The sequence below is a fragment of the Primulina huaijiensis genome, chromosome 9 (genome assembly GCF_012295235.1).
Source record: "Primulina huaijiensis isolate GDHJ02 chromosome 9, ASM1229523v2, whole genome shotgun sequence".
Taxonomy (NCBI): Eukaryota; Viridiplantae; Streptophyta; class Magnoliopsida; order Lamiales; family Gesneriaceae; genus Primulina; species Primulina huaijiensis.
The window spans coordinates 2447710-2462898 of record NC_133314.1 but is presented as its reverse complement, the minus strand read 5'-3'; the positions used below and the strand labels follow the sequence as shown (position 1 = coordinate 2462898).

The 15189-nt window shown below is 32.8% G+C and overlaps 3 protein-coding genes across 5 annotated transcripts; 2 read left to right on the top strand and 1 right to left on the bottom strand.

Moving 5' to 3' along the window:
- Positions 1 to 1173: 1173 nt before the first annotated feature.
- LOC140983728 (putative HVA22-like protein g) lies at positions 1174 to 2499 on the top strand. 2 transcript variants are annotated; one of them, XM_073450841.1, is made up of 6 exons: positions 1174 to 1314; positions 1454 to 1500; positions 1628 to 1726; positions 1836 to 1892; positions 2036 to 2099; positions 2183 to 2499. In XM_073450841.1, exons 2-6 carry the CDS (start codon positions 1469 to 1471, stop codon positions 2414 to 2416), a joined length of 486 nt encoding a protein of 161 aa, XP_073306942.1. In that variant the 5' UTR covers positions 1174 to 1314; positions 1454 to 1468; the 3' UTR covers positions 2417 to 2499. The 2 variants fall into 2 exon arrangements, with proteins under 2 accessions (XP_073306942.1, XP_073306941.1); XM_073450840.1 differs by having other exon boundaries at positions 1174 to 1500.
- A 599-nt stretch (positions 2500 to 3098) lies between these two features.
- LOC140984233 (COBRA-like protein 2) lies at positions 3099 to 6708 on the top strand. 2 transcript variants are annotated; one of them, XM_073451501.1, is made up of 6 exons: positions 3099 to 3410; positions 4728 to 4807; positions 4891 to 5344; positions 5528 to 5687; positions 6053 to 6306; positions 6395 to 6708. In XM_073451501.1, exons 3-6 carry the CDS (start codon positions 4990 to 4992, stop codon positions 6694 to 6696), a joined length of 1071 nt encoding a protein of 356 aa, XP_073307602.1. In that variant the 5' UTR covers positions 3099 to 3410; positions 4728 to 4807; positions 4891 to 4989; the 3' UTR covers positions 6697 to 6708. The 2 variants fall into 2 exon arrangements, with proteins under 2 accessions (XP_073307602.1, XP_073307601.1); XM_073451500.1 differs by lacking the exon at positions 4728 to 4807.
- A 191-nt stretch (positions 6709 to 6899) lies between these two features.
- LOC140984996 (flavonoid 4'-O-methyltransferase 3-like) lies at positions 6900 to 8302 on the bottom strand. Its single transcript, XM_073452710.1, has 2 exons — positions 7493 to 8302; positions 6900 to 7327 (listed from the first exon to the last, which is right to left on the bottom strand). Exons 1-2 carry the CDS (start codon positions 8255 to 8257, stop codon positions 7028 to 7030), a joined length of 1065 nt encoding a protein of 354 aa, XP_073308811.1. The 5' UTR covers positions 8258 to 8302; the 3' UTR covers positions 6900 to 7027.
- Between the last annotated feature and the right edge of the window lie 6887 nt (positions 8303 to 15189).

Sequence of the window (15189 nt, the reverse complement as noted above, 5' to 3'; positions counted from 1 at the left end):
TTTCCAACAACTAATTTTTTAAGCGTGCGTTTGAGTGTATTTCGTGGGATACGTCTACTATAAATATTTGTATTTGTTGAAAGTTAATTTTGGAAATATAATTTTTCACTAAAACTAAAAGAAAGTTGTTCGCACAATATTTAGTTGTTTTTTCCTCTAAATTTAGATTTGAAAAATTTTAAAAGTTGAGAATCGTTACCCATTTAAGACAAAATTGTCAGAATTTGAGTTTAAAAACGACCAATACCAATTTCCACAGGATGATTTTTCTCAACATGCCGCATTAAATTTCCATAACCACCTCTTTGTTTAAATTTGTAATTTTTTGAACAATATTTACATTTAGCTTGCAAATCACTTGAGGGAAGCACAATCTTTTCGAAATGTTTGGTGAATATATTATATGTGGGACGAGGCACAACAGAGGTTTAGACATCTTTGGATTGCTCATACTTTCTTGAATTTGATGATGATGTGTTTGTTAAGCCTCTTTTTCTTGATTTGGTTCGTCATCGGAAAAATCAAGATCATAGTTGTCAACATTAAATGAAGGAAATCTCCTTGAACTTGGACATGATGCTCTTTCCCTTATCACCCCTATCATCACTTGATCAGGCCATCTGTGTAAAAATAAAATTGAAGTAATTAAGAAAATAAATGAACAATAAATTAATAATCGAGACACGATAGTTTGATAACTGAGAAAGAATTGGGAATTAATGATTGAGAATTGAGAGATAATTGTGTGAAAAATGAAGGAGGTGGTGATTATTTATAGAATAAAATTCAGCAAAAACAAATTAAATAGTCGACCCGCGGGTAGGTCGATCGTTGCACAATGATCACTTCATTGTGACCATTGATCTTGACCATTAATCTCCAACGACCACGTGATTGGTTGACTATGGCCATACAATTTTTTTAAAAATAAAAAACAACCGACTCTCCGGATAGAACTAGGTGGAACGGATCCAACCAAGCAGGTCTAACACGTTTGACTTGGCGAGTCTACTGGTTTTTAATCCTAAAACCGTAACTGGACAGCTTTGGGTCGGTTACAATATTGGAGGTGACTCATCAGTTCTTGAACATAAACGCGACTTCACCAAATTACGTAAAAGTCGCGTTCTCGTATGGTCCATAAAACGTCGATTGTGTGATTTAACAGTTAACGTGCCCTTCCTGATATTCGCGACGTTTCGCTCCTTAATTCGAATCCCTCTTTCATATGCAGACGCTCGTGTCCTTAATTTCGAAGAATAGTCCAGTTCAATATCTCTACAAGTAATATTAATCTATTTTTTCTTGAAAAAGGTGATTTTGTTCATATTCTCTGCCAGAATTTAACAAATATAATCAATTTCCCACGCAGTATGGTGTCAGGAAGATGGAACTCGATATTTCTTTTTGTTCTCACTGATCCCAGGTTGATTTTTTTTTTGCTTGATTACAGGTTTGGGGAATCAAAATGATGGGTTCTTTTCTAACAAGAGTATTACTGTAAGTTTTGCGAGAAATTTCAACTTCTTTTCCTTATTTTTTTGGTTGGTTTCTTGTAATTTTGGATTTCAGACAAATTCATAAACTTGCATGTTTTTTTTTTTGGGTGCCTACTTTTGTACCACAGGATGGGATTGGGATGTGTTTATCCAGCGTATGAATGTTACAAAACTGTTGAAAAGCATGATTTAGAGATCGAACAACTCAAATTTTGGTGTCAGTACTGGTATATTAATTTATGCTTTCCTCTGTAAATAATAATGTCACTTCAGTTTTTCCAGTTCACTGCAAATAATTTAGCAACATATTTTGTTCTGTTTTGCTGATTCTTGCAGGATTATAGTTGCATTACTTGCGGTGTGCGAAAGGGTAGGCGATAACATTATATCATGGTAATCAACAAATATTACTTCGTCTCGTTTTCTATCCACATTTACACAAGTTAATTCGATCCTTCGACCATCGAATAATTTGAAATCAAGTGTTGGATAGCGACTAACTCAACTAGTCACGTGTTGTGCCGTTCTATCCCAAGGTTACCTCTATATGGTGAAGCCAAGCTTGCACTAGTCTTAAGCCTTTGGCATCCTAAAACAAGAGTAAGTAGTCTGTATGTGATCATTAGAGGCTAAAGTTCGACTGTTTTTTTACCAATGGTAATTGTGTTTGTATGCTTTTGTAGGCAACTGTGCATTTCTACAGTTCATTTCTGCGGCCATATGTGGCGAAACACCAGCAAGAAATCGATTTAAATTTGGCGAAGATGAAGGAAAATGCAGCCATGGTTGCAAATTTAGCTTGGCAAAAGGCTCTGAGTTATGGACAGAAGAGATTCTTGGAGGTCTTGCAATTTATTTCTTATCAATCAGCAATTTGCAGATCTCAAACCCATCAAGAATCCACAAGCAAATTATGATACAATTTTGGTTTGAAAGATAAAAATGGAACTAGAATATTATTGGGAAACTAATGGTAATCCTAGAGGAGATTATTTTGCTATTGTTTTGTGCCAAAAAAGTAATAATAAAGAAATGTCTATTTCAAATAATTTTTTTTAGTTTTCTGCATTTCAATTTTGATTTAAAAATATTAGAATGCAAATTTGTTCTCTATCAATCAGTATTGCCATATGCAATACGTGCAATCTTATTTTAGTGCGTTTGGGATTGAGAATTTGACTTAAGAAAATATATTTTTTCAAAAAAAAAAAAGAAATAATAATAATAGAGAAGATACAATTGAAAAACACTTAAAAAAAATAATGAAACATTGCACTTATTTATCGAAATCTTATTATCTCAATAGATAATTTATGGTGAAAATCTTGGCTATATTTGCACTTAGTTTCTCCTAACAAAAGCAAGGACACTGGGTTTTTTTTTTTTTTTTTTAAAAAAGACTTTTAAAAATCTCTCTTAATTTTTCTTTTTTCTTTTTTCTTTTTCCAACTGTAAATGTTTTTTATTCAAATTTGTCTGGATATTTTTGGTGGGCTTATTGGGTCACTTGGGGGAAGCCCAGATCAGATATGCTTCTTATATGGGGCTTTCGGGTCACTTAAGTGAAGCCCACAGTCGGAGCTTGCAAGTTGCAACTTGGATGTAGGGACAAAACCAAAATATTAGAAAAAACAAAGAAAATGAGAAAAGAATTCGTCCATGTTTTACTCGGCAAAATTCTTGATGAGAAATTTAGATGCATGTCAGCAAACGAAACCCACCATCAATTCTTGATTATCACTATACTCTGAATTCACTTATTATGTATTTTACTTGAACATTAAATTTTCCGGTTGTTAGACGTAAATCCAAGCAATATCCATGATTGGTAGTTGTTGGACAAAATGCTTGAATAAAACAGTACTCTTGTCAAGAATACGCTGCGGAGGTGATGAAGTTCTTGTTGAGCAGGTAAAGTCGGCATCTTTAACTCATTGGCTGTTTACTTTTTGCGATTCGTCTGTTTATTATAGGGAATTTGGACCCACCTTTTCCTCGTGTCATTCTCATGCACCGTCCTCGATCGTTTTCTTTTTGGAATGTGCATGAATATTCCAACATTTGGTTATTAAAAAATGTGTCTGCATTAGATTTTAATAAATTGAGGGATTTTTGGTCAGTATTTTCTACATATGCATTTGGCTGGATCATCATTTGAGTGATGCTTTTATATTGGTGCCTTTTGTATTATTTTTAAGATCATATCATTTCTTGCATTCCATTTTTTATTGCCGATGGAGTTTGATGAGGGGGATGACTATTGTTAAGTATTTAAAATTTTGGTCAGAATAAATAATTTGATTTTTCAGTTCACTATGGCTGAAATTTGAACATGCTATTTTGACCTTCATTTGATATTGTAGTTAAGCACAAGTTTTATTCTGTTGTGTGATTCATGATTTATGCATTTTGTGGTAAAGTTAAATAAAAAAATTAGGAATCTATAAGCAGTCACACCTCAGAAAATTCCAATCAAAATAAATCGAAACAGTTGAGTAGTTGATTGTAGAGTCGGAACCATTTGGTTATCGAGACTTGAATTTCTGCCGGCACGCGGTAGTGGAATTTTCAGCTTAGGACATAGATCTTGGGAATCAAGTAGCAAAAGATGTAGCATGAGATTTCTTTCTAGCTGTGCTATGTAAATTCCTGGTAGTTTCTGGGAACTTTGATATGCTACTTATTGGTTTATCGGTATAATTTGTAGACAATTATGACATGCCTTGATATCCACGTCAAGTTTCACTGAGCTGATGGTGGAAAAGACAACAAAAGTATTCCAATTATTTATGTTTTGTTGCTTAGTGTACACACATCTTAGGAGAATCTACCATGTATAACTGTTTGGTATTTTATGATTTATGCCTTCATTTTGTCTGTCATTATTTATTTGGTGTTTCCGATGATTCTTCTTGTATTCCATTTTCCATCTTCCCAGTTATCATGGTACAGGAAAAAATCTCTTGCCTAGATGGCCTATCCTTGTAGGTTTAGAGCATTTTCTATCTCAAGCCTATAGCTCTTGAAGATTCATATTATTCGATCGCAAAAACGGAAATGAATACAATCACTTCGCATATATGGCGTTATTTTCAGTTACTACCATTAGTTATGATTTGCAGACTTTCAGGCATGCTACCTTATTGTCATCGCAATCTGCCTTTCTCAAATTCTGAGATCTGGAGATTAACTTTTTTTTTTTCCTCACCTTAAATTTTCACACTGCAGATTGCTATGACCCATTGGATCCAAATGGAAATTTTACTGTCACCTTTGACACACTTAAGTACACACACGATGGCTATGTGGTTAGTCATTCTTGCAATTCTAAATTATGTGAGTTTAAAATCTGTTACTTTTCCGGAAAAAATTATTCTCTTTGTAATTTCAGGCCAGAGTAACCATCCAGAATAACTATAGGTATCGTCATGTGGAGGAACCAGGTTGGAAGCTTGGGTGGACGTGGGCGAAAAACGAGGTTATTTGGTCGATGGCTGGTGCTTTTGCCATCCAACAAGGAAACTGTTCATCCTTCAAATACCATGTGCCACATTCTTGCAAACCAGATCCTGTAATAGTCGATTTGATGTCAGATGCAACAGCACAAAACCGTTCTGATGGTTGTTGTCGAGGTGGCATTCTTTCTTCCTTGTTTATTAACCCTTCTGCATCTTACTCATCTTTTGAAGTTACGGTTGGTAATGTGGAGGAGAATTGCACTGGATACAAGCCTTTGAATTTGACCTTAGCTGCCCCAGGACCAGGTTACACTTGTGGCCCAGTCATGGACTCCAGTCCCACAGTATATTCAGTCATTGGAGGCAGACGAGAAGAGCAAGTCTCGAGTAAGTGTTTTAATTACATGAATGGTAGAATGAATGTGATTCAACTTTGCCTATCACTAAACCGAAAAGTTTACCGACTTACATATTAGGCCTGTTTTATCTACTTATCACTATTCAGACTATTGGAGGAAACTTAGTTCATTCATACGCTAGGACTTGTCTAACAGTATTCTCATTTTACAGGGACATGGATATCAACCTGCACATACTCCAGTTATATTGCCAGCAAAACACCAATTTGCTGTGTTTCACTTTCAACATTTTACAATCCCACCATCACATCATGTCCTACATGCAGCTGTGGGTGTCGAATGGCTGACCCACTTACAAAATCATGTATAAGGTGTGTTGTTGTAATAATATATGAAGCATACCTCCCCTTCTTCAAAACTGCATTTCTGTCATGCATATTTTAAAAGTTAAGATGTATTTTAGAATTACATTTGATATTTTAATATTTTCATGCATATTTGCTACGAGTTTATTTTGATTCAGTTATAAGAGATATTTTAAAGAGGTGATAAATGTATTTTATATTAAAGACAAATTCAATCAGAGATTTTTCCATCTATCTGGATATAGTGTCGTTGACGTAGCCCTATTAGTCTTATAGTCGAATGACGTAAATTATGTGTCATGTTGCGTTTGCTTTTCAGTCATATTTGTACTGCTTTTAAATAAACACTCTCTACACATGTCCCTGATTAGCGAAGGTGTATTTCCATCGAATTTGCTGGACATTAATCTGATCCACTGCACCGACCACATGTGTCCGCTTCGGGTTCACTGGCATATTATGAACATTTATGTTAACCATTGGAGGGTGAAATTAACGGTCTCAAATTTCAATTATGGAAAAAATTACTTGGATTGGAATGTTTTAGTTCAACATCCTGGCTTTGGTCAGCCTTCGACTGCTTTTAGTTTCAACAGTGCCATAGTTCCAACCGTTGGAGTCCCAGGTAGTTTCCATAGCAGAATTTTATATTTTCAAAATTCGGAATTTATTTTTTTAATTACAAAATTTCCGATGAAGATAATATTTTGCAGAAGATATTGCCCTTTTATGGGGAAAAGCTTTCCATAACACGAACCTCTTGAAAGCAGACAAGGGCCAAGTGGGATCCGTTACTACAGAGATACTTTTGCAAAAACATTCAAGTTCATTTACACTTAGCAATGGATGGGGTTTTCCTAGAGCAATATATTTCAATGGTGATAACTGTCGAATGCCCCTTCCTGACACCTTTCCCATGCTACCAAATAGTAGCCTGAATCGAAGGACTTCAAGCTTCCAGTTTCTTCTAGTGCTTTCCTTCTACTTATTATACAGGGTGTTTTCTGTGTTTTGAATCATTTTTCCTATCTATGTTATTATGTAATCTTTTCAGGTATTATTCAAAATAGTTGAATAGAATCAAATTTTCAGGTAAGTGTATTATTTCGACATACTTGAATAGAATCAAATGTTCATATGTAATCTTTTCAGGTATAGATATCACTCTTGTTAGACAAATTTTGATTTTACTGTAGTCTATAACTATCTAAAACCGTTAAAAAAATTACACATTTATTGATACTCTTTTTTTGAAGTTTGAGAAACATTTGATCTTTAAAAAAGAGTTATTTTCAAAATATGCCTCTTATTTTTTAAGAGAACCACCATTGCCATATCAAGATACATCATGGATAAGCCTCTATAACAGACACAGTAGTCTTAGTGTCTTTCACGGTGTACTTCGTAAACCCGGCCTCATTCAGCAAGTATTCCCATTCTTTAGAAGTCCTCTCTTTTCCTTTCTCCATGAAAGAGATCATCACCATGTCCAGTGCGAGATGAATCTTGCTATACTCGTCCTCCCCTTCACCTTCTTTGACCACCGCATCCGCTATGATCACCTTCCCCTTGTCCTTTGGGATCGCGTCCATACAATTTCTCAATATTCGGATGCATTCTTCATCGCCCCAATTGTGTAACACCCACTATAATATCAAGAATATAACAGTTTTAATTAGTGCTTTAAATCCCCTACTTATATAGATATGTACTTGGCTGTGACTTGTTATATAAAAAACTTGTGCCGACAGACTTTTAGCATATAAGACATCAAAGTTTAGAACGATATATTGTCTCGAGAGAAACCGTACCATAAGAAAAATGGCATCACCCTTCGGAACCATTTCAAACATGTCTCCACCAACATGTTCGACACCTTCATGACGTGGTGCCATGGATATGACCGGAGGGCGGTCATAGTTAACCCCTCGAATCCATGGGCAAGCCTTCACCAAGATGTTAAGAGCCGTCCCATCACCACCACCAACATCCACCAGAGTGCGAATCCCCTCAAACACCTCAGGATACTGTTTAATGATTGCCAGCATAGCAACCTTCGCATGGCACGCCATCGCATCATTGAACAACTTAGTCTGATCAGGATTCGCTTCTGCATGTTCCCACGAATCTACCCCACCGTGCGAGGCCTCAGATGCAGAATCATCATTCACCAAAGCACGTCTGCTTAGGCCATGCCATGGACCAAGAGTCTCCGGGCTGCTCTCAAGAAGGATTAGAGCAGCCATCCCATCTTTCAACAGCAATCGAGATCGTGGAGTTTGGGTGTAGCAGACTGATGATTCTTGGTCTCGAATCATCCGAGTTTGCTTGAAGAAACCATGGTGAATCAAGTATCTCATGATACGGTGAAGGGCAGAGGGGGAACAGCGTAAGGCGGTGGATAGCTCGGGGAGCATGATGGATCCGCCGTGGCGTTCGACAGTCTCAGATATTTGGAGTTCTATGGCACATTTTAGAACTGCTATTGGAGCGAAAGCAAACGCATACTTCCACGTTTCCAACCGAGCAGCTTCTTCTTCTTTCTGATGTGCTTGTGATTTCATTTTTGCTTCCATGGTTGTCTTTTTTGTTGATATGCACAAGAAAAAGTGTGCAACTGCGCTCCATAAATATAAGAGAAATTAGGTATATAACAACTTCCTCTCTCTGTATAAATAGATAAGTTCTAATATATATATATTTTTTAAAAGGATTATATTAACAAAACGATTTGATATTACTGGGCCTCATGTGAGACCGTCTCACGGATCTTAATCTATGAGACAGGTCAACCCTATCTATATTCACAATAAAAAGTAATACTCTTAGCATAAAAAGTAATACTTTTTACCCAAATAAGAGATCCGTCTCACAAATACGACCCGTGAGACCGTCTCACACAAATTTTTGTCTACAAAGTATGTGAATAAAAATACTATTCATTCGACCATTTAACAAAAAATATATAGATTTATTCATTAAAATTCTTACATATTTTATTTTTAATTAATTAATAATTAATTAACTACCTATTTTTCTATTGATAAGTATGTTGTTATTTTTTATGCATTTACTGTCAATAAAAGTGAGAGAAAGTAAAGTTGGAAGGCCATAATAAATGAAAGTTGGCCTTTTTCAAATTAAACTTGGAGAAGGAAAGAAGATATAAAATGCATTAAATATTTTCCACGGAGGGGGAGCTTCATATGAACATGAACATGAATATGAATATGAATATGAATATGAATATGAATATGAATATGAAGTGAGATATGTAACTAACACACAAGAGAAGATTATACTCATCAACCTAAGAATAAATTATATTAGAAAATTAAAGTTAATAAAAATAATATAGAATACAACTTTTATGTATGTCTTATGATATTAAAATTTTAAATAAATGTCTTTAATGAGTCTTTCAATTTATGTACATGATTAAGATTTTCACAATTGAACAACTAAAGTTAATTAAAATAATAATTATTATATTAAAATTTTCAGGACCAATAGTTATATTATAATGAAATGAAAATATAAATTTAATAGTAACAATTATAAAATAAATAAATAACGTAAATTAAATAGTAAACACATACAATGCAATGACAAGTGGAGAGGTGGATGTAAATTTAATAGTATATATCCAAATCGATTCATTTAACTCACATCCACATTAACAATATATAGTAAATAATTATAAATCAAAAACTTAATGCATATAATTTTCTAATCAAAAAACTTAATACATATATTTTCCTAATTAACTTATAATAATTTAATTATAAACCAATTATTTATCATGTTATTTAATAAATATTTGCACCAAATTATTCTATTTACATTCTTTCAACTCATATTTGAAAATATTTATCTGATTCAACAACAATTTATTTCGACAACTATTTTTCTACATTCGAACAAAAAAAAAGACAAACAATGTTATATAAAATAATCATATTCAACCACACATTTCAACCGCATATATCAAAATCTTTTTAGTAATGAACTCAATTTATTAAAGAAAAATGTTCGATTATCTTTTTGTCAATATAATTGTCATTATACATGTGCATGAGAATAACTCTACAAATGCAAATAAATTACCGTGAAATTATTGTTATAATTAAGTACTATTTGCTAATACATAATTATGGGGAGACTTAAATAAAATAGAATCTATGAGAGGAATTAAAAAAAATTAATTATTAAATTTATTTTATTTATTATTAGAATTAGTGGGAAAAAATAAAAAAAATTTATTGATTTTCAACATATGTCTTTCTCATTTTAACAGCTTTACAAAAATATTGTTCTAGTATCATATCATATAATGTATGTGGATAAATGATTTATTTCATCCACATTTTTATATGTACTTCTTATTCAAATTTAATAATTTTTTGATTACTAGAAACACTCAACATCAGCCAAGACGACAACTCCCAACTAATTTATCAGTTCTTTATCAATGTTTAGAGATGATCACTTGATTTATCAGTTCTTTTTTTACACCAAAACATAAAATCCTATCACTTGTAATTTGCATGTTTTCATTTTTGATTTTGTTATCGATCAATTCATTGTTTTAGTCCACTAATTTGCAATTTTTTCAATTTCAATCATTTATCATTGAAATGCTGACGTGGCACCTGAAAATGATGACGTGACACCAAAAATCGTTGACGTATCGGATTCCACGGCATCACTCTGATAAAAAAATATTACAATTGTAAAAAAAAACAATCAAATTAATGGACTAAGACATTGAATTAACTAATAACTTTATCAAAAATATAAAAACTTTCAAATTAGAGGACCCCAAATATAATTTTCACAAAATTTAAATCAAAATAAATTATAAAAACATGTTTGTTTATGAAAAAAAAATCATTGAGAAATTAGAAAGAACAAAAAGTAAATTGCAAAAATATTGACCTAAATATCGTTAAAACACTATAGATGTTAGTGATGGTAACATAATAAAAGAGTTGAGAAGCTTCTTATTATTCAATTTAATGATCGTAAATAATTTCCAATAATATTTATTAATTTTGCATAAACATGTGTTTATAATTTATATATTTAAATTCGAGTTTTCATATGTTAAATTTTCACAAGCTTGTTAGTAATTCAATTCAATATAATCTATACAAAATTGACCTTGAAGACACTGAAAATCAAACATAACAAAATATACTTTAATTAAAATACATTAAATATTTCATGAGTTATGATTTTTTTTATATAAATAAATTAAGAGTATGTGTGCAGTCGTATATAGCTTAAGATGTTTAAGATTCGAATCAAAATAAATTTGAAATAGCTGAGTAGTTGATTATGTAGATCCAGATATTTTGGTTCAGAGTTGCTGATATGGTTATAAAAAAATGTTGACATGACATCGAAAAAAGCTGATGTGTTATCGAAAATTGTTAGACTTGTAAAATGTCACGTCAGCCATGAGACCAAAATAATCGAAATAAAAATTTAGTATATCGAAACCAAACATAATTGATTAAAACCTAAAATTAGATAAGTTAACAGATCAAAAAATTATTTTCTCAATTAAAAATCATGGTACTATTATATAAAAATTACATGATATCATACAACCTTTATATGATGAAACTATATTAGCATGTAAATTCAGATAGCTAAGATAAGCGCAACATATTTCTTCGAACTTGTACATAAAAAATTACCCAAAAATTATATTTTCATTTAATGAGATGCTCCCTCGAGATAGCTCGCATCTTCTTACCATATTTCTGCCTAAACCCACACCCTATCCTAGTGGAATAGATTCAGCTTTCCTGGTATGGCTATGGCTATTATGCTTACAATGAGAATAGCGGGCGTGACCATGCATGATGTGAACTCGTGAAGTTATTCTCACAGCAACTATTTTGGTTTAAAGATAATCTTTAATAATCAAATGCCTAACTTTGTAGTCTAATTAGTTTAAAGATAATCTTTAATCAAATAAAGCTTAACTTTGTGGTGTTTATCGGTTATTTACGCGAAAGATTTCATGCACAGCTTTCTCAAAAAAATTGGAGACTCTAGACTAATTTTTAGGATAAGGTCCTTTATAATTTTTTGTATTCAACATAAAATATTATATATTAGTTGATAATTAAATGCATATAATTATCAGCAATATCCATATGTTATGTAAATTTTTAAAATTATATGAAATGACATATATAAACTAAATATGGTGACAAAATGTTAATATTTTTCGCGCTTTTTGTTGTGCAAAATTGTCAATTTAATAACCGTAATTAAGCTTAGCTACCATCTTTTTTACAACTGACAATTTGTTCAAACCATTATATCTATCATGTGACATAGTTGATCGAGGATAGTTCTTTATAACCTTTAGTTTTGATGAAACTTGAGAATGGAAGTATGAAACTTGAGAAATCAGAATAAGTGACGTGTTTCTTTTTCGGGCTTGATTGACTAATCGATACGTTTGGCTCACATCAAATTTAAAAGAAAGCCCAAAATGAAGGTCTTGTTTCCTAATAATTTGAAGGTCGCAACAAAGGAAAAGCCCTAGGCGGCTGCCTCCCCCTAGAGTTGGGGCCTGAAATCATGGACCAATCAAGCGAAGAAACAAAGAAAACAGTGGGAAATTAAATACAAAAATTGACGGTCGGAGGCACCAACTACCTTCGTTGAGAATGCAACCAATGTCATGTTCTAGAAGTTACTAAAGAACCATTTGAGTAAGACGGAAAGTGGGAGAATGAGGGCAAGTACTTCCCTTCTGAATTAGATAGATTCGTATCTGAAAAAAGTTGATAATATTTCTTTCAAAATTTATTGTCCCTAGGTGTTCCAGAAATATCTGCGATTGAGTAAATAATTATACGAACGAATGGATCGTATCATATTAGAAATGGAAATATAATTATATGTTTCATCATTAAGAATTCATCGGGGCCTTTAGGAACATTCTAATTGCGAATTTTAATTCATTTTAAATCCCGACTTGAAATCTAATGCAAGAGTTGAAGCAGGTGGCATTCCCCAGAAAGTTAGCAACAAGGATAGCCTAATTTAGGTTATTACTCCAACAGTCAAGTCACTGCTTATTACAGCAACATCCATTATGAATCGGGGGTAACCCCAATCCTTCCCTAACCTAAGAAGAACGATTATCCCCATGAGGTTTGGCTGTGTATCTTTGATTTTCCCCTAGCTATGTGAGGCCCAGTGTCAATATAACTGTTAGTAGACCTCGTCCGATTATCATCGAGTTATGGGGGAGAATTGATGGAGAGAAAGACTGATTGCGAGAACTCAACCGGATGAGAGTTGCAACCTTTTGAACTTCCTCCAATTTCATATTAACTAGAGCATCTCATTGACCTCGAGCCACAAGAAAGTCCAAAGACAAATTCACAAGAGTTTAGAGTCAAATTTGATAATATTATACTATTGTAGAGATATGTAACTACGTAAATTTAATTGTACGACCTAAGGTTGAAGAATACATAAACAAAATTTTTTTTTTCTTTTAATATTCACTTTCATATTTGTATTTTTTTCTTAATTACAAATACAACCTCAATGAAATCTCGAGATTGCTAATTAAAAAAGTTCCATGAAAAAAATGATATATCAATTCTCTATGTTTACAAATCTTGAGAACAAACATTATCATGTTTTCAAAATCTTAAGTACATGCACCTTTGTTTCTACATATTTTCAAGTGTGTGTGTTAAAGATTTGAAAACATGAAATTGAATAGATATATTACGAGTTTTAGCAATCTCGAGATTTCATAGGAATGACATAGGTAATTAACCCATATTTTTTTGTTCAATATTATGGTCTTACCTGTAGTTGACTAATGAAATTTGAGTAAGTTTCCATTATATGGATTTGTTTGAATGTCAAGTGTATATGCTTGTGTTTTTTTTATCATTAAAATGGGCAAACTTTCCTAAAATTGTATGTAACAAAACACTCTAAATTAGATGTAAACCCATAATTATTTAATCATTCTAATTTTAAGAGCAACTAAGATGAATTATTTTCTGGTTTTGAAAATATAATTCTTATTGAAACATGTGACTACATTAAGAACAATTGTGTGTTTGTTTATGTAGATTGAATCAAATGTTGAATGATTAACATTCTAACACGAATTGATCTCAGTTGCATCAATGATCAAGTTAACAAATTCCACTGACAGATTTGACCAGGCTTGTTTTCGTTAAATTTTTTAATAATTTTCAATTTTAATTTTCATGCCAATTATTTCTCTTATTAAAATATAATTTTAAGAAAAACTCCTATTACTTTATTTTTTTGATTCTTAGAACATGAATTTTTCATACCTACATTTACTTTTTTTTAAAAAATTGTTAGAACATGATTTTTTTCATACCTACATGTGGAAATGATATCTACTGACGCTATTTTATATTTAGAGAAAATTGATTTATTGAGCATTCATCATGTACATATATGTGAGTTAATTGGGATAAAAAGAAATTGATACTTGTTCTTAACTAAATTCCACTAAAATAATAAAATCAAATTGAAGCGAAATATCACAAAAATATTCTTTTGTAGATATATGGATAGATAATTTTTAAACTATAAACTTCATCGGTGATTAAAAATAAAATATGGAAATGGTGTAAAAAAAGATAAAAATATAATTATCCTGCTTGAAAACTCTAGTAAATATATCATTGACCTAATCACGACCATTATGGATGGCAATTTCTTTCGAATCTGACGAAAAATCCGATGCCTGACCTGAATATAGGAGGGTGTGGTGGGATTTTTTATCCGATTAAATAAATAAGTAATCAATTATGGTGATTTTTGGGTATGTGGATGGAGTCGGATCTTAAAGAATCCTACTTATATATGATCCAAATACCCAATTAAATTTATAGGTTAGACCTATTATTCTCAATAGTTTATATCTTCTTTTGAGATTTTTTTTAAAAAAATTAAAAATCCATTATTAAAACAATAACAACATAAATAAATTGTAATGCCTGAGATTTTATCACGGTAATCTGAGATTGCTTAAATTATAAATTGATCGGCTGATAGACGGACCACTTCGAGGAAGGAATTGGAATGACATAAGTTGAGTGGGGTGTGAGACCCGAAGGTCTCGCGCATATGCGCGGCGAGATAGCGCGCATATGCGCGAGCTGTGCGAGAAGCTTTTTACGCGGACAGAACTTTGCGCGCACATGCGCGGCTTGAGGGCGCGCATATGCGCGAAGAGGTGCATTGCCATATACCGAGTCCAGAGAATGTGGCGCATATGCGCCAAGAGTTGGCGCGCATATGCGCGGGGTGTTCGGTAGCCAAAGGTGAATTCCAGAGAATATGGCGCACATGCGCGGATGAAGGGCGCGCATATGCGCGAGCTGACGGGAAGGCACGCGCCGAGGCAGGTCGCGCATATGCGCGAGACGTGTTGAGCGAAAATGAAGCCACTTGCCTTGCTCATGCAATGATA